A 17,508-nucleotide genomic window follows, 5' to 3' on the forward strand; every position below is an offset into this window, starting at 1 on the left:
TGATTTTCCTTCAAGATTATTTCCCTCATAGATGTCATATCACATATTCTTCATTGCAACCGCATCTGCAGAGAAACCAACACAGCTTCCGCCAGCACACAAAATTTCCTTATCTTTATTTATAATTTCTGTAAACCCCGCCCCTTCATGATCACTTCCTTGCAGCAATCAACTCATCAAAATAACACAGTAAAGATTTATATGACGTGTCGATAAGAGGGTTGATCTGATATTATCGTCATGTTGAACTTTATTGGACTCGAATCCTCGCTTGTTGGCTACACAGCATGATCTTCTTATCAGCTTTGCACAACCGGTAGTTGTTTCGATTATCTAGGTATGTTTTTGATGGAAACTACACGTGGATATACGTGTGCGACATACGCTAGAGATTAGATGGCCGTTGCAGCAAGGATAGTTATCGTAACGAGGGGGATCTTTAGGATTGAAAGCAAGTTTCGATAGGTAGGTACTTGACGAAGATAACGATACGGTTTCCGAATCGGTGTTTTGTCTGTTTCGTTGTGCGATTGATGATCTTTGGGAGAGTGTTTCGGGTTGTTGATGTTGGAGCCAACTAATGTTCGTTCGGATCCCGATGTATGCTCTAGTGTTAAGTATACAGTTTATGTAATACTCGGGATTTCTTGAATATCAGAGTTGGGTTCGAGTATCTGCTCCGAGCGAGTAAATCACAGCTCATATCATTGTTATAGCATCCAAAGGCATGACCAGTAAACAGCCATTTTGCGTTTCTCCAAGTATAAAAACTCTGTGGCTTTCATTTTGTCCTATATCCCTGCTTGCAGATTGAAGATCCAGGTGTGTTCCGGCCGTTATAGCATAAGGCTCAGTATATGTAAGCCGCATTACTTTTATTCTATAGTCAAGAGAATATAGCTCCTGACTTTTAGGTTTGAAGATTCGATCACAAAACTCACACATCCACAGCAAGTATGGAAAATAAATTCAAACCCAGCACTCGCTCACCTCTTCGCTTCATCTTATCCACCATCTTCCTCTCCACAGCAATAATATCAACATTCCTTCTCCTAGCCCACAAACAAATCCTCCCCTTCCTCGCCCCCGTCCAAAACCTCATCGTCTATCAAATCTGTCCCGAAGCCCACGACCACACCAGCGGAGCGAACTCAATCCCCCAAAGCGAATTCCACCCGAAAATCTTCACCCCGATCCCCGCGCTCGAAGCCGCGCTCGGAGACCCGGAGGATGTAGACTGGGATGAATATCTTCTCACTCCCAACGGCGGGTTCATCATGGTAGATGAAGGAGAGGGGGTTACGAAGGGGTACGGAGTAACCATGTTTCATCAATTGCATTGTTTGGGCATGATTAGAACGATGTTATTTGGGGGGCCGATGAATCATGATCATGAGGTTCAGGGGGCAGAGTGGTCGAAGAATCCGTTGCATTTTTTGCATTGTTTGGATTATATTGCGCAGGTGGGTTATTCATCTTTTTGGGTTTGTGCATGAAAGTATTATTAAACTAATTTTGTGCTGTCTATCAGGGAATTATATGCACGGCTGATGATACTCTTGAAGTTCCTAAACCTACGACGAATGCCATGGGCAAAGTGGTGGATGGGATAGATGGTATGGGCCATGAGCATCAATGCCGCAACGCGAGTGCTTTGAGAGAGAAAGTGCTTCTTAGTGAAAGTAAGCCGGTCTGGAGAGCAGCTCTTGGTCGGACTAGTGTTTTTAGTCATCGTGCTATTCCTGTGACCTGATTCTCGAACAGTAGACGATAAAGGAGCCAGATTTTGGGTCTTTGTTGTGGGGAGGTGAGGATAAGTTCCAGTAAATATTGTCAAGATGTAGGGTGGAGAGAACAGTATGTTAAATGAAATGAAAATGATTTTCGGAAAGATCTTGTTCTGCCAAGTTCAAACATAATTTTCCCGTGATATTAAGTTTTTCGAAATCTCGTGAAATGTACTTGTTTCCAATAAAACATCAAAGGAATGCTTCACAACGAAAGGATAGAACCTGTTACAGTGAGGAAATATAATTTTGACATTCTTGCATACATTAGTTCCAATCTAGTCAACATGCACGAGAGCATCTGACCAAAATCCTCTATGAATCCTTACTCATACCAACCAATTTATCCACCTCTCCACTCTCTTTCACCATACCCCAAAACATTCCCTTCTTGTCAATTAACTCCTTTGGACTTCCCATCTCGGCTACTTGCCCATCATTCATCACTAGAATCTTATCAAAATCCCCTACTGTACTAAGTCTATGTGCAATAACCAACAGCGTGCTATCTACAAATTCTTCGCGAATGCTTTGCTGAATAAGCGCATCCGTTTGAACGTCTACAGAAGACGTCGCCTCATCGAGAATAAGAATTTTGGGGCGGCGAATAATAGCACGTGCGAGGCATAGGAGTTGGCGTTGGCCTTGGGAAAGATTAAGACCACCTTCGGCGATGGAGCTGTTTAGGGAGAGGAAGATGTTTTGATTTTGAGATGTGTTCGATGATGGTGTTGATATACCGGAGTCAGATTCATTGATGAGGTGGACTCGGCGAAGGGCGTCGAAGAGCGCTGTGTCATCGTATTCATTATCTGCATCTAAATTGCTCCGAAGTGTGCCTAAGATTCTGTCAGTGCTTTTTCTTTTTCCTTTTCGAGAATCCGGAGAGCTCTAACCTGAAAACAACACTGGATCTTGAGGAATGATGGCTAGATTACGGCGCAAAGATTGTAGCTTTAGCTTCGAGATATCATAGCCGTCGATAACAATGCTGCCTTCTCTCGCTTCCAGAAAACGAAAGAGTGCCAAGGTTAGCGTAGATTTTCCGGATCCAGTGCGACCAACAATCCCAACCCTAATATCATGTTAGACTTGAAGTTTAGTGGAGGGACAGATTCCGGATATTCACCTCATTTGTCGATCAATGCTGAAGTTCAGTCCTTTCAAGACAGGCTCCAGATCGTGATTGTATGCAACGGCTAGGTCTTTCACTTCCAAACACCCAGCTGTTGGCCAGCTTGCGGGAGGCTCTTCGCCATCTAACGTCTCTGTAGGCATTTCTGTATATTCAATCACACGCTCCGCTGCGTTCATTCGTAATTCCAGGAAACCTGCATGAAAAAGTGACCAAAATAGGGCACTTGAAAATTCCAAAGATATAGCAAGGACAAAACCTGCAAGCCCTGCATCAGTCACAGTAGCGGCTACAATCGCCGCGATTGACATTGTGTATGCCGCCGAAGCCATGCCGCCTATCCTCCAAACGAGCCAGTTATGACATAAAGTGGTATTCCAAAGTGTTGAGCTTGCATCATCGATCCTACGATACACCTTTTCAAGGTAAACATCTCTCTTTTCGAAAGCTCGTATTGTAGTTATGCCAATCAAAATTGTTCGAAATTGTTCGAATATGAGTGATCTGTTGGTCGAATCCAGGCGTCTAATTGCTCTCGCCGCTGTAATAGCTTGGAGCGCTAAATATGCGGAGAATGTAGATACAGCAACTGTTAGAAATATTACGTATGGTGATAAGAACATCCTTTTTATCTCATTAGCAGAGGTGTGTTCAACGAGGGTCTACTACTTACCCTGCAATTGCTATGCCGAATAACCTGAAAACATCACCGACTCCCCATGTGAGTGTATCCTGAGGCAAAAATGTCAGAAATAGGAGCATTCCAGCGTGAAAAATTCCATAGAATAGACCAATCAATCAATCAAGGGGAATATAGATGGAAATAGTCATACTTACAACAATCTCAAAGTCGACTGTGTTGAAGTCAGTGGTAAATCTATTCATAACCCTTCCAAATGGGACAGTGTCTATCCAACGTAGAGGAGCTCTTAGAACTTTGAATAACATTGTCTTAAAGAGCTTTTTGGAACCCCGAATGCACTGCTTGTATGCATAGATATAACCGTAGATACGGAAGATGCTCATGGCGATGCATAGGGCAAAATAGATTCCGAGATAAAAGGTTGTGCTGTGTTTTCCTGACACATCAGATGATGGCACGGTACCGTTTCTATCGAACGTCGAAGAAGTCATGAAAATTTGCGGTTGATCAAATCTTGCATGTAGATTGCGCTCGTTCTCACCATCGGTACTAGTCCAGAATCGAAGCCAATATGTTCGGCCTAAAGATGAGTGTCAGTGTTTATCCTCATAAATCACTGTGAAGAAGAAAATATCTTACCAAGATTAAATAAGGTGGTCATGGTATAAATCAGAAGGAACATAATCCCGATAGTCCATCCACCACAAGACTTGAGCCATTTTGAATAAACTGAAGATCCAATATTTCCTTCCTTGCGAAATTCGTCTAAAACAAACTTGAGAGGATCTGTCTTTTTCGTCGTCGGAGAATTGCAACCTGATGTACCTACGATGGTATCTTCCTTTAAATCGTCTTCCATAGCAATTAGAGTCTCGTCAGTATCATCCAGGCTTTCGACGGGTGCACCAAGATATTCTTCCAATTCCTGAACGCTAGAAAATTGCTTGACAATACCATCCTCAAGCTCTACGATAGACTTGACATGCGCTTTGCACAAAGATAAATGGTGTGTTGCTAATATGATAGTACGGCCAGCGCTCAGCTTGCCGACTAGAGCATTATTAAGGATGAACTGGCCAACATGAACATCAACAGCACTAAATATATCGTCTAGCAAAACAATTCCAGCACGTGAATACAAGGCTCTTGCCAAAGTTAACCGCCACTACATCACCAATAGGTTAGTTTTGTATCATAAAGTTGAGTTTGATGGCAATAGAAAACTCGAGATGCGACGAGAATAGTACGGGTATGTATTACTTACTCTTTGGCCACCACTTAAATTGATTCCACCAGTCCCAATCTCAGTTTCATGCCCGTCTGACAGGAGTTGAAGATCTTTGGTCAGAGCACAAGCTTCAATGACTTGTTCATAACGATCCAAATCTAGCGGAAGGCCAAATAAAACGTTCTCTCTGACTGTACAATTTTCTATCCAGGGGATCTGTGCAACAAAAGCAATCGAGTTCGGAACAATCCAGTTGTCTTTATTCGCGTGCTGGTCATAACAATCAAGTGGCCTTTCCGGTACCCTAATTTTGCCAGAGATAAGCTCTGCTTCGCCAAGCATTGAACTCAACAACAAACTTTTTCCGGAACCAGTTTTCCCGCAGATGATTGTCAATTTGTTAACTGGGAATGAGACATTGATATCTCGAAGAATAAACCGATCACTTTCGTTATCTAAGTACTCGGTGTCGGTGGGCCAGCTTATTCTCGCATTTTCGAAAACTATCACGGGCAAATCGGAGTCTGTGGGTACGAGTGGTTCTATTGGGCTAGAAAGAATGTTCCCGAGTTCTGGCGAATTAAGAAAACTCTCAACACGTTGCAGCGATACGTTGGCAGCAATCATCTGTGTTATTATGTTGGGGAGACATTGCATACAATGATCCAATTGTAGAAATACTCCAATGGCAGTGAACGCTTGTGCGGGTGTTAGTTGTTGGTAAATATATGAGTGGACTCCCAGTGCAATGGCGGCGGTCATGAGCGGATTTAAAATCCAACATGAAATCAACATTATTCTGGACATCAGAACATCCCACGTTGCTGTAAGCTCAATGTCTCGCATTGCCATGATTGATCTTTCCCATCGATCCTCAAGGGCGGAGAATTTGATCTGGCGGAACCCTTGAAGAGCTTCGCCAATAATTGCAGCTTTCTTATCTCTAGTCTGCATCAGAAACCCCTGCGACACTGTAAATTTCTTTGCGTAGCGACGTGTAATGGGAAAAGTTATGATAATGAAACTAGTAAGTTAGTCTCAGGGTTATAAATGAAAATCATTAAGAGAGGATGGGGACGTAGGTAAACGCACCAGAAGCCAAGTAGAATTCCCTGCCAGCTCAATAACGTAACCAGAAACGCTACAGATATGATGATCCGGCCGGGGGCTTGAACGATTTCGAACGTTTGCCTGGCACAATCACAAATTCTTCCAGTGTCCACTCCAATCAAATTGAGAATTTTCTGGGATGTTTTATCAGGGTCGATCTCATCAGAAGAAATGCCATTCTCGGGTCCCGCCATTGCAGGCCTGCCTTTTGCATCTTTGCGCCGCATAGTTTTCTCAAATATCAAAGCTGATAGTTGAGCTCGCATTGGAACAGAAACTAGGCTCGTGCTTGTAATATCTTGCATGGCTATTATGCAATGTTAGGTCAATAATAATAGAGATAGGTTTTAGTGATTGACACATACCTTCAACCCAAGAAGCTAAAATGGTGGCAAGCCCAAAAGCCAGTATATAGAATCCTAGCTGCTTTCCAGTTTGCCCTGACTCCATTGCGTTTAGTATTTTGAAGATTGCTAGTTGTGGGCCAATGGCAAGAAAAGCATGGATTAACCCGAGAACAATTTGTAAAATAAGTGACCATTTATACACCTTCAACAACCTCACCCACAATCGACCAGTGCTACTGTTAGCCATCCATGCACGACTGAGAGTCTTTGATCTTTTTGCGTAGTGCATTGTTGGGAGTTCTTCCATATCTAAATTGTTTTGCCGCTTCGCCTTTGTGAGCAAATACCCTATTGACGAGAATGAGAATCGACTGAGGAAAGAAACGTTGAATTCATTTAGAACCAGCCTCCCATGATAGAAAACCTGCGGTCGTCGTGGTATCGATATACTCGCGGTCCCAACAGCAAGCAGAGTAGTCATCTGGGTAATAGATAGGGCAGTAGAAATCGACCATGAGCTTCTCAGAGTTTCTTGGTCCTCAATGATGACCATACAAAGGAAAGCAAAGCAAGAAGCTGCAGTGTATGTGCCTTGTGTGTAGCTCACGAGAGTATCTTTCGTATAGCATACAGCGAACACTTGTATCGTCAACAAGATCTACCATAATTAGCATCACTGCTGTGAAATATTTTAGATCAAACACTCACCCAACCCACACTATTAGTTGCAAATTGCTCAAGGAAATAAGTAGTACTACCGAATTGAAGGGTTTTCAGAACAAACGTTAAGACACCCAAGATAATAAATATAGACAAGCATATCTTCGGGGCCTTGGAGTTGAAACTGTTTTCACTGGCGGTGGTTGTGTTTCCATCCTTATTATCACCCCAGCTTGAAGTACCCTTTCGTCGGTATGGAGTACGCGAGATCGTTACAATCGATGGAACTGTAAACCCTCCGATAGCAGCCAGTCCAATGACTTCTGCAACGATGCTTTGAACTTGCATCCTCGCTGGATTATTTTTGAAATTTTGCGAAAAAAGGCATACAAAGACAATTGAGAAAAGGTGCTGATAAGAGAAATTTTATAGTCATTTAGGATTGATAAGGAGCTGCGCGAATTTTGAGTAGGAAATACGCGCTTCCCAGGGTAGTGGTTGGTATCTCGCATGATTGCGATAGTGAATTATCGACGACTCATGCAGTCAGATGTGTGGCAAAACAGATAAAAGGGTTGATGGATGATCGAAATGTTTGCAGGATTAACCCAACCCTAAGCCTCTCAACCCCCACCACGCTTTACTACCCGCGATCCCGCAGGCCCACTGGTAAAGGCATTATGTTAGGTCTAGGCCTCATACGGTTGCTGTTCAGTAGCTCACTACCTACTTTCGACATGAAACGAGAACGAATGATGGATACTGAAGCTCAGTGAATGTAGGAAGCATATACAAGCGCGGCGCTGGGCTGCCAAATTGGCGGTGACCATGTCATGTAAGAGACGCAGTAGATGCATCAATGAGCCCCGCTATAGCTGTCAATTGAAAGCTTCCGCAGGGTTGACATAAAGATTGTGCGTGTCGCCCAACCAACTCCTTCATTGACATCCGTTTGTTGCGGAATACGATACAATCAACGCACAAGACATCCTATATCATCCATGGTTCATGGAGCGAATCAGTGATAAGAACGCACACCTGCGAGATGCATAATGTATGTGAGCCGTTTTGGCGGTATGCCGTCTATTTGATCACATTTGATACATTTTCCGGATGATCCATGCGGGGTTCAATTTCTCACGCCGCCCTCAATAGGACAAGCAGATAGATAACCGTTGCTTCATGTAGATTGATTGCAATCAGGGTGGGTGGTGTATTAATAGTTTGTATCACGAATACGCGCAGGATAATAGATAGAGCTTAGCTTTTTATCGGCAAACGTTTATCCGTTGTTATCTCCGCAGTATTGCCTCAATCCAATGAAAGCTTGAGGCTATCGGACAACGTAAATCGTTTATCAACAACCTCGCAAGCACCAAGCGTCTTGGTATTCAGAAACCTCAATTTTTGAGGGAAGTTTTCGGTTATGATGTGGTACATATATCGTATACCACTGCCTCCGTTCCCAATAGGATCATATATATCATCTGCCGATGTAGCACTCATGTAGGTATTGCGGATGTGATAGCGGCTGGTGCGGAGTCGGGCGGGGGGTGTGAAGTATATGTATTGCTCTTTCCACTATTGAAGGTTAGGTACCCAAACTTCTTCTGCTTCTTGAATATTTGCCTCTTCATTGTAAGACACATCAAAATGGCGAACATTCATCATAATCCCCCTTTTCGTGCCGAACATTTAGGTTCTCTTCTCCGCCCAACAGAGCTTCTCACGAAACGTGGTGCTTTCGAGAAGAATAATCTAAGTCAGGAAGAACTTACACAAATTGAGAATGATTCTATCAAGCAGGTAGTAGAGCTGCAAAAGGAGTGCGGATTTAGGGCCGTTAGTGATGGGGAATATCGGTTCGTCGTCTCGCATAATTTCATTAAATGGTCAACTGTGGCACATATGCTTACTTAAATCGGATGGCAGACGCGCTGTATTCTGGGGAACGTTTTTCGAGGAGCTCGACGGTATGACCGAAATTCGCAACCCTTCTATGGATATTTTCCGTCCATATGTTCCTGATATCGCTGGATTTATCGAGAAAGGTCACAAGCCAGGTCAATCTTGCCTCTGCACCGGCAAAATAAAGCACACTGGAAAGTCGACGCTTATTGGTCAATTCGAATATTTGAAAACTCTTGTACCTGAAGAGAGATGGGGTGACATCAAACTGACAATGATCGCCCCACCGTGGTATCATCTCAGATATAAGGATGGAAAGGCTTTCCCCAAAGAAGTATATGCAAACGATGAGGAATATTTTTCAGATATCTCGAAAGCTGTCAGTGCAGAGTTGGATATCTTGTACAAAGCTGGACTCAGAAATGTGCAGTTTGATGACCCAAATTTCGCATGTAGGTATTCCGACGCGACGCAAACACAAGCAAGAGCTAACTATTTGAAAGATTTCTGTTCCGAGAAAATGTTGAAGGGTTGGGAGGAAGACAAATCTAATACTAAAACTGCTGAAGAGTTGCTTGATGCCTATATTAAGTGTTATAACGACAGCATCGAGAAACATGCCTCAAAGATGCATTTTGGTCTACACATTTGCAGGGGTAACTTTATGGGATCACGTCACTTTTCCGAAGGAGGTTATGATCGTATTGCTACTAAGCTCTTTCAGAACCTGAATGTAGCAACATACTACCTCGAATATGATACACCACGGGCCGGAGGCTTTGAGCCACTGCTCTACCTCCCATCTCACAAGAACGTTACTCTTGGAGTCATCACCTCAAAGTTTCCAGAACTCGAAGATAAAGAGAAGATGAAGGCCAGAGTCATGGAAGCTGCCGATATCGTAGCAAAAGGAGCAGGCCAAACGAGAGAAGAAGCATTAAAGAGATTGGGAGTAAGCCCTCAATGTGGGTTTGCTAGTCACGAGGAGGGCAATTCATTAGGGTGGGAAGATATGAAAAACAAGTTACTTTTGGTTAGAAGTATTGCGGATGACATCTGGCCTGGTGAAGCTTAAGCCGAATGGAATGGAGATTTGTACAATCACGTATGATTGTAGAATATAATTTCTAGTAATATTATTTCTCATGACATTTTGACATATCGGATCTTTCCAACACTCAGTAGCACCTTGTCTGTGAGGTCCAATTATGAGAATGGTGCTAGTTAATCCGTTACCCATGTCGGAATTCGACCCCGCTTTCCTCCTTGCTAACATTTTGTCCACATAGCCCCTCTGCACTTGAATATATTCTTAAATTAAATTGCATTCTCAACAAATATCACAAACGGCCGGATGGTGTAGTTGGTTATCACGTGTCCTTAACACTTAACACCTGTTAAATACGGACAAGGTCCTGGGATCGTGCCCCAGTCTGGTCATTACTTTTTGGCTTTGCTGCCAATTCCTTTTGTACTATTCATCATTACCTGTACAGATGAATAGCCTTTTTACTTCATCTTTTGCTCTGAGAGAACTTCATGAAAGAGCGTTTGCAATGTGGGTACATAATCCGCAACTGGGTGGTGTGGGTCAAATGGTGAAGAATTTTTTACAAATTGTGCGTAAGCGAACTGATGAAGGGGTTGAAGATTATAAGTTTGAGATACTCTTGTAGGTTTTTTGGGAGTCTTGTTTATCATATCGGGGTCAAGAGATAATGATGTTTCTCCCATCTACCGTATTCTTTTGGAAAATTCAAGGAACACTAGGAAGGATTCAGAGTTTAAACTTTTTGTAGGTTAGACCTCGGGAGTTGTAGCAACCACCAAAAAGAGTTGATTCGTTCATTTGATAGATTATTTATCAAATGCCTTGAATTTTAGTCGAATTGTTCTAATTTGAAGTGTTTTACTCCATTTAAAAGAAACCCAATTAGCTCTAAAAGTAATAACCCTTCCTAGCATTCCTTAAATTTTCCAAAAGAATACGGTATTCATTTGATCAATACCTGAGTGACAATCCGTAGAATAACATTATGGCTGCAAAGCCATTTGCTCTTCTGTAAGTCGTTAGGTAGCCTTAGACAATACAAAACAGGGTTCAGTTAAAATCATGATACTCATAGATTTCTATGACTGAATCAAGATGGATGGGCTACTGAAATTTTGGAGATCAATGAATTAACATATTGGGAGGTGGCACTTGTATTCCCAGATGCGACCCCGCATTCCCCCACTACATCGTTCAAGAATACCATCTCCACTGTGCTGCCGCTTTAATAATATCATTGGAGAGCAACGGTGAAGGAACGAACTGCTTATTATTATATCGTATTCTTTTGGAAAATTCGAATAGAGCTAATAAAGATATTTAACTTTAAAGCCAATTGACTTGATTTTAAATAAAGTAAAACACCTCAAAATAGAAATATTGAATAGAATTTTAAAATATTTGATAAATAATCTAATAAGAAAACGAATCAAACAATTTCAACAGATATTACAACCCTAACCCACAATAAACTTAAATTGTTAGCCTCGTTCGAATTTTCCAAAAGAATACGGTATACCTAAAGCTAGGTGCCTAGCCAAGATTACCACGCGTCATCTAACAATTTTGAATATAAATAAAATTCTCTGGCCTGTCTGATTTCTCCATGTTATCAATGCTCCTTGCTCAGAATTTAATTTCCTTCAATTGAAGATTTTGTCATATTCGTCCTCATTAACTTCGTGGTGCCGCCCTTGCGCCAGGTGAACGATTGTTCCATAAACGACGCATCTCGATATCAACATTATCCAGATTGCCTCCAGTTTCTTCCCTTGTGCTCTGCTAAACTATAAAAGCTATTTGCAATGGAACGCATATCGCAGCCGTCAGGTCCGTCTCCGGCACAGCTCACTACGTTCTCTCGTTTTTCGGAGCTTCCAACGGAACTCCGTCTCAAAATTTGGCATCATTGCATACCCGGTCCTCGGGATCTACACATCAAATCCAGAAATCATCGAGGCATTTTAGGGCGATTTTCATTCCGGGGTTGGTTTGTTGACAGCGCTAGCTTAATCGATGGTGGTGATGATACAAGCGCTATCCCGACAATACTTCATGTCAATAGCGAGGCACGAGAGGTCGGATTGACAAGATATGAGTTAGCTTTTGGCTCTTACCGCAGAGCAGGAACAGCATACGTTGATTTTGAAAGAGACAACTTGAATCTGATTCGGGCGGGTTCCAACTGCCTTTTCATGTTGGTTGGGGGTCGTTTGGAGGGTATAAATGATGTAGAAAAGGTCCGAAATCTGGAGTGCAGGGCGCAGCCACATTTCTGGGATTCGAGCGATTTTTGTTGGGAAGATGTCATGCAATTTACTGGATTAAGAAAATTGACCTTTAGAGTATATGAAGATTTCATAGACGATTACGAAATTCCAGGTTTGAATTTGAGACTGGACGATTTTGCGCGTCGACATACCGAGTGGATATTACCAGATATTAGGATGTGTTTCGACAGACCTGATGTGAAAAAATGGGTAACATTGAAACCTTAGGTGGTTTTTCATCACAGGAATCCACTCGGAGTAGTTTTCGATTTGGCTTCTCAACAGGAGACTTGGGCCCCCAATGCTGGGGTGCAATCTACCTTCTGTAAGGATCGATCCCGAGTGGCACCGTGGAACATTCGAACTTCATATAGCCCGAGATGATGGCGTATTCGGCATTCTTCTTTTGGGGGTAAATAACAATGTATCAGTCTAGCTTGTTCTTGATCTCATCTTTCATTTCGACAGTTGATTGCCCAAAAGGTTCGTTCTGGATTGTCGAGGAAAATTCTAATTCTTTCAACAACGACTATTGTTTTGAATTGTAGCAGATTAAGAGTATGTAGTCACATTCTTACAAGTTCTATCAGCTCGAGTGCTTTTGTATGGCGTATTTTCTATGCGGGAACGTCAAAGACGACGATAACTTCAACAAGAGACTTCGAACTTGGATAACCATCGAATGTGGGAAGATTCTAGAAAATCTCCTTTCTTTTCCCAGGCAGCCCTTTTGGTCGATGGATAGATGGATGGCTAGGTACGAGTGGTTTCAGTCAGATGTTCCTACCTGCCAATATCCTAAGACAGCATGGTTCTCCGTTATAAATCATTGCACTCTCTCCAATAATCATACTTCGCAATGCCCGCTGCACATCCTGGTTACCATTGTCTCGACCTGTATGCTTCCCATACATTTCATCGCTTCCTTAAGTCAGCCGCTAGGAGTCCCAAAGAGACCATCATGTGTAGAAACGAACACTTCGAAAATTCAAATCCTCCTCATGTAAAACACGAAAACACCGGTACAATCCGCAATCGTTTGCGAACCCTCGCCATTCCCTTCGATCTAGCAGACAAAATTAGGACAGAAGATTCGGATATGTCAGATCATGGGGAAGAATCAGAGCTTGCCATAAAATGGGGCAAGGCCATGGCCAAAGTCTGCGAGGTCAACCATCGTGGGCTCTATCTGCTCCTCATGTCATTTTATCATCAAATCGATCATCAACGTCGGCTTCTCAAACTCTCCGATTATTCTATCTCTGATGTTCAGATATTACAGCCTTTTCTTCGAGGCCTCCCCGAATCCAAGACGTTAACCTCTGAAGCTCTGGTATCATATCTTCAGGAAAATCATCCTGAACCAGTTTTTCGATTGGTCAAGTGGATGCAGATGAATTTTGGGCAAAACTACTTTCCTCCACCTGACTTTTTGAAAGTCTCTGGCTTTTCAGACGATATATGGCAATTTGCCGTCCTCAATCCACCAGCACGAATCCGAGATCGGTTTAACGCAGCTGTTATTCAAAACAACGGGCAGACGTCGGTACGATGGCACGGCACTGCAATCAATACACTTCACTCCATCCTTCAAAACGGTTTCCAGACCGAAAAAATCTGGACTGCTGGAAAACCGGGCGTATCATGGCGATATGCTTTCAAACAGGGGGCTCGCGACGCACTCAAAGCTGTTCGTCATCCATTATATGACTACGGCATATTACTAGGTCTGGAAGTGGCCGACCCGCCAGTTCCTACAATTGTTACTCATTTACAGGCCGATGCCGACAAATTCATGGTGAGGTATGTATTCGTATTACCTCCAAACACGCCAAAGCCTAGGGCTACGGCGTCGAGACATATAGCGTTATCGATGGAGGCGGCATTCAGGGAGTGGCCTAGTGAGGTGAAAGATGGAGACATGAGTAGTTAGATTCTTAGGGTCAAAATATTACCTAACGGTCCTCTCACCTCTTCATCACAGTCCACGTACTTTGGATAGGGGCAAATCTGATCATTTTGTGGATTAGCTATCAGTGCAAACATTCACATAAATCCCATCTTGCAAAAATTCTGGGCTTATCTCATGTGGATCTTTGCGGTGTCATATCAATTCAAGGTACTTTGCATTTGAGCACATAAGCATGAAGCTTGACGTGATAGCATTGGACTAATCATCGAATGGCCAAACAAAGACAGACCTTGTGACAACCCTCGTAGATGACGCAGACTTGTTCATAGACAGTATATCAGGCAGAAATTTCTTGTCTGATAAACATTGATGATAGTCTGTGGTTGTCGAGAGCACTGCCGCCAAATTTGTCGTCATCCGAAAATTATACCTTCGATGCTTGAGCTGTGCGTACAATTGAAATTATACTGCCCCACAAGATGTGATTCGCGTCTTGAGAATTAAAGTTATAGAGCTTTTCTTCATGGGATATTCAGCTCACAGCTATACACTAGCTTTGACGTGACTGGGTATGTTGGAATGTGGTATTGGAAAATAGATGGACATGGAACCAGGTACAGTTATGTTAGTCCAAGAGATGGGCCAGATATTGGATATCAAGAATTAAAGTTTCTAAATGCTATCACCTTCCTCGTTGATTCTTTGCCTTAATTCAGTCGTAAAAATGGCTGCAATGCTTTTGGAAATCGAGCAATCTGGTATGTAAAAGCAGTGCTTAGAAGATGCTTGATTTGGAAGGCGGATGCGTTGCATGCAGCGCTATCAGCGCTATTGAAGAAAGCATTGTGTGCTTAGAAGCTAAGATATCAGTGTTGTAAACCAATAATAACGCAATTTCATAGCGTAATCAATTCAGGCAAATCTCACATACTTCAACACGACCTTCGTGGGCGCCTCAACACCCCTGCACTGGCCGAACTTCACCTGTATTTCAGTCAGCCAAGCTACAATGCGAAGTCATAAATATCTTCAAAAGTTCGATAATGGAATTCTAGAACAAAATGGTGAATTTGAATCTAGATGCAGATTCCCCGCACAGTGCGGAAGGCAATGTCAATTTAACCTTATTTTAAACGTCTTGGCCCCCTTGGCACGAGAGATAACATGCTCGGCAAAGTATCGCAGCTTCCTATTTGGATCTACCGAGGCCGGTCACTACAGATTTTTCTTCAGTCTGATCTTATGATTTGTTTAATGTGTATCTTCAATATGTGTAACTTTGATGAGTTGTATTGATGAAGTTATGAGCTTCTTGTTCAGGAACTCCTCCAAAAAAGTTTCCGTTGGTAACCGCAAGTTGGCCGTACAGAGTTCTATATCAAACAACATTCTCCCTCTCCTAGTACCTAGCTAATTTTATTCATCAACTTCTGCAAAGATGAAGCTTTCCCAAATATTCACTCTTGCTACTGCAGCGGCTGCTGCAGGTGTAGCTATTGCAGAAAAGGTCAACTATGATGGCTACAAAGTTTTCCGTCTCAAAGCTCAAAAAAACAACATCGAGAAAATCGATGACATCGTCTCTTCGTTAAACCTTCAAACATGGAAAAAATCTGCCAAATTAGGAACAGCTGATGTGGTTGTACCACCCGAGCAGGTCGACAACTTCTTGAGAATTACTGAAGATTTCTCAAAACAGGTCATGCACAACAACCTTGGAGAATCTATTGCGGAAGAGGAGCACGCTGATACATATTCCATAGAGGCTGGTAAGTGTCATTTCTGGAACCTAGAGCTATAATTAACAGATAATAGCCCTTGCACCAAATGCTACGTGGTTCACAGCATACCATGCCTATGCGGACCACATACAATTCCTTAAGGATCTTGTCACTGCACATCCATCAAACGCTGAGATTGTGACTGCTGGAACTTCCATTCAAGGCAATCCTATCACTGGTATTCATATTTATGGTAGTTCCGGCAAGGGAGTTAAGCCAGCCGTGCTTTTCCACGGTACTGTGCATGCTAGAGAGTGGATCACAACTTTGGTAAGTCAACAGTCAAAGTTTCAACAATGTGGCAGCACTAACATTTATAGACTGTTGAATACATGGCATACAACCTGCTCTCGAATTATGCCAGCAGCACGGAGATCAAAGGATTTGTTGACAAATATGACTACTATATTTTCCCAGTTGTAAATCCTGATGGTAAGTTGGATGGACTTCCTTATTCCGGCATAACTAATTTCGACCTTAGGCTTCTTATACACACAAAGTACAAATCGATTGTGGCGTAAGAATCGTCAGACACCGCCATCCTCTTCAACTTGTTATGGTAGGGATATCAATCGAAATTGGGAGTACAAGTGGTCAACTGCTGGTGGAGCTTCCACGGACCCTTGCGCTGAAGATTATAGGGGTATGTACTGTCAATTGGCCCCAGGTTATCTGACAAAAATGTGCTAAATACAATATAGGAGTTGCTGCAGCTGATGCCCAAGAAACTAAAGCACTTGCTGCATACTCCAACAAGATCAAGGCAGCACAAGGTTTAAAACTCTTCATTGATTTCCACTCGTACTCTCAACTCATGATGTCTCGTAAGTCGAATCAACCTCAAAGAACATTGTACAAATTTTCTGACTCAATATTCACAGCCTACGGATACTCTTGCACTGCATTACCAGAGAACAATGCCAAGCATCAATCTCTTGCAGCAGGCTATGTTGCTGCCGTGAAAGCAGTTTATGGAACAGTCTTCACATATGGTCCTATCTGTTCCACAATTTATGCAGCCACTGGAAACAGCGTAGATTATCATGATGCAACCGTTGGTGCTGATTTCTCTTTCACCACTGAACTGAGAGACACTGGTACTTATGGTTTCGTTCTGCCCGCTACCCAAATCACACCCAGTGTCATCGAGGCATATGCTGGAGTAAGATCTTTGTTGATCAATATGACATGAAAGTCCACCAGTCAAAACTTCCAATTGCGATCTGAACAACAGGGAAGAATTTCATTGTCCTTAAATGAGGAAAAAAGCATGGTAAAGGCGGCGTGAATAAGAATCAAGAATATTTTTGAGTAATTTTATGCTTTACTGTGAATCCGTTTTAATTGAATCGTCTGAAAAAGTGCATACCACGGTCTCGGTGCAATGGTACCTTTATGGATGCCTGAGGTATGATAATTCTTTGTGGCTGCTGATAGTACAATTGATCTCATTGGTTGTTGTCATCTGACGTATCTGTGGCTGAGAGTTCGTTGCAAAAATAATCAATTGGCTTTCAGATCCAGTGCAGACCCAAATAATTACAAGTTCAACGCATTTTGAAGATATCGTAGGGTGTACGATATATTCAACAAACTTCTGTCAATATGTTCATATCTTAACATTTGTATAGTCAATCTTTTCTTTTGTAGTATCAGATCATCAGGTGAAAGCGTTG

General features: G+C 42.5%; 6 protein-coding genes across 6 annotated transcripts; 5 read left to right on the forward strand and 1 right to left on the reverse strand.

Moving 5' to 3' along the window:
* Positions 1–956: 956 nt before the first annotated feature.
* Positions 957–1,787, forward strand: EAE98_000143 (uncharacterized protein; the record flags this gene model as incomplete). Its single annotated transcript, XM_038947761.1, has 2 exons — positions 957–1,463; positions 1,532–1,787. The coding sequence occupies 2 exons, from the start codon at positions 957–959 to the stop codon at positions 1,751–1,753; spliced, it is 729 nt and encodes a 242-aa protein (XP_038815438.1). The 3' UTR covers positions 1,754–1,787.
* Positions 1,788–2,102: 315 nt separating this feature from the next.
* EAE98_000144 (uncharacterized protein) lies at positions 2,103–7,258 on the reverse strand (the record flags this gene model as incomplete). Its single annotated transcript, XM_038947762.1, has 10 exons — positions 2,103–2,626; positions 2,684–2,862; positions 2,917–3,546; positions 3,596–3,654; positions 3,760–4,145; positions 4,205–4,730; positions 4,830–5,817; positions 5,886–6,210; positions 6,269–6,908; positions 6,959–7,258. 10 exons carry the CDS (start codon positions 7,256–7,258, stop codon positions 2,103–2,105), a joined length of 4,557 nt encoding a protein of 1,518 aa, XP_038815439.1.
* Positions 7,259–8,563: 1,305 nt separating this feature from the next.
* Positions 8,564–9,893, forward strand: EAE98_000145 (uncharacterized protein; the record flags this gene model as incomplete). Its single annotated transcript, XM_038947763.1, has 3 exons — positions 8,564–8,772; positions 8,843–9,270; positions 9,322–9,893. The coding sequence occupies 3 exons, from the start codon at positions 8,564–8,566 to the stop codon at positions 9,891–9,893; spliced, it is 1,209 nt and encodes a 402-aa protein (XP_038815440.1).
* Positions 9,894–11,674: 1,781 nt separating this feature from the next.
* On the forward strand, positions 11,675–12,367 carry EAE98_000146 (uncharacterized protein; the record flags this gene model as incomplete). The annotated part of the gene is made up of 1 exon (XM_038947764.1): positions 11,675–12,367. The coding sequence occupies one exon, from the start codon at positions 11,675–11,677 to the stop codon at positions 12,365–12,367; it is 693 nt and encodes a 230-aa protein (XP_038815441.1).
* A 631-nt stretch (positions 12,368–12,998) lies between these two features.
* EAE98_000147 (uncharacterized protein) lies at positions 12,999–14,072 on the forward strand (the record flags this gene model as incomplete). The annotated part of the gene is made up of 1 exon (XM_038947765.1): positions 12,999–14,072. One exon carries the CDS (start codon positions 12,999–13,001, stop codon positions 14,070–14,072), a length of 1,074 nt encoding a protein of 357 aa, XP_038815442.1.
* Positions 14,073–15,381: 1,309 nt separating this feature from the next.
* EAE98_000148 (uncharacterized protein) lies at positions 15,382–17,089 on the forward strand. Its single transcript, XM_038947766.1, has 6 exons — positions 15,382–15,820; positions 15,867–16,102; positions 16,153–16,264; positions 16,314–16,475; positions 16,534–16,656; positions 16,714–17,089. The coding sequence occupies exons 1-6, from the start codon at positions 15,490–15,492 to the stop codon at positions 17,022–17,024; spliced, it is 1,275 nt and encodes a 424-aa protein (XP_038815443.1). The 5' UTR covers positions 15,382–15,489; the 3' UTR covers positions 17,025–17,089.
* The last annotated feature ends 419 nt before the right edge of the window (positions 17,090–17,508 follow it).

The sequence above is a fragment of the Botrytis deweyae genome, assembly GCF_014898535.1.
Source record: "Botrytis deweyae strain B1 chromosome Unknown BDEW_001, whole genome shotgun sequence".
Taxonomy (NCBI): Eukaryota; Fungi; Ascomycota; class Leotiomycetes; order Helotiales; family Sclerotiniaceae; genus Botrytis; species Botrytis deweyae.

Excerpts from the sequence above, each read along its gene's own strand:
- EAE98_000148 (XM_038947766.1), top strand. The coding sequence starts at position 15,490 with ATGAAGCTTTCCCAAATATTCACTCTTGCTACTGCAGCGGCTGCTGCA. Across the intron at positions 15,821-15,866 it reads TACATATTCCATAGAGGCTG|CCCTTGCACCAAATGCTACG; the intron begins GTAAGTGTCATT and ends AACAGATAATAG. Across the intron at positions 16,103-16,152 it reads GAGAGTGGATCACAACTTTG|ACTGTTGAATACATGGCATA; the intron begins GTAAGTCAACAG and ends TAACATTTATAG.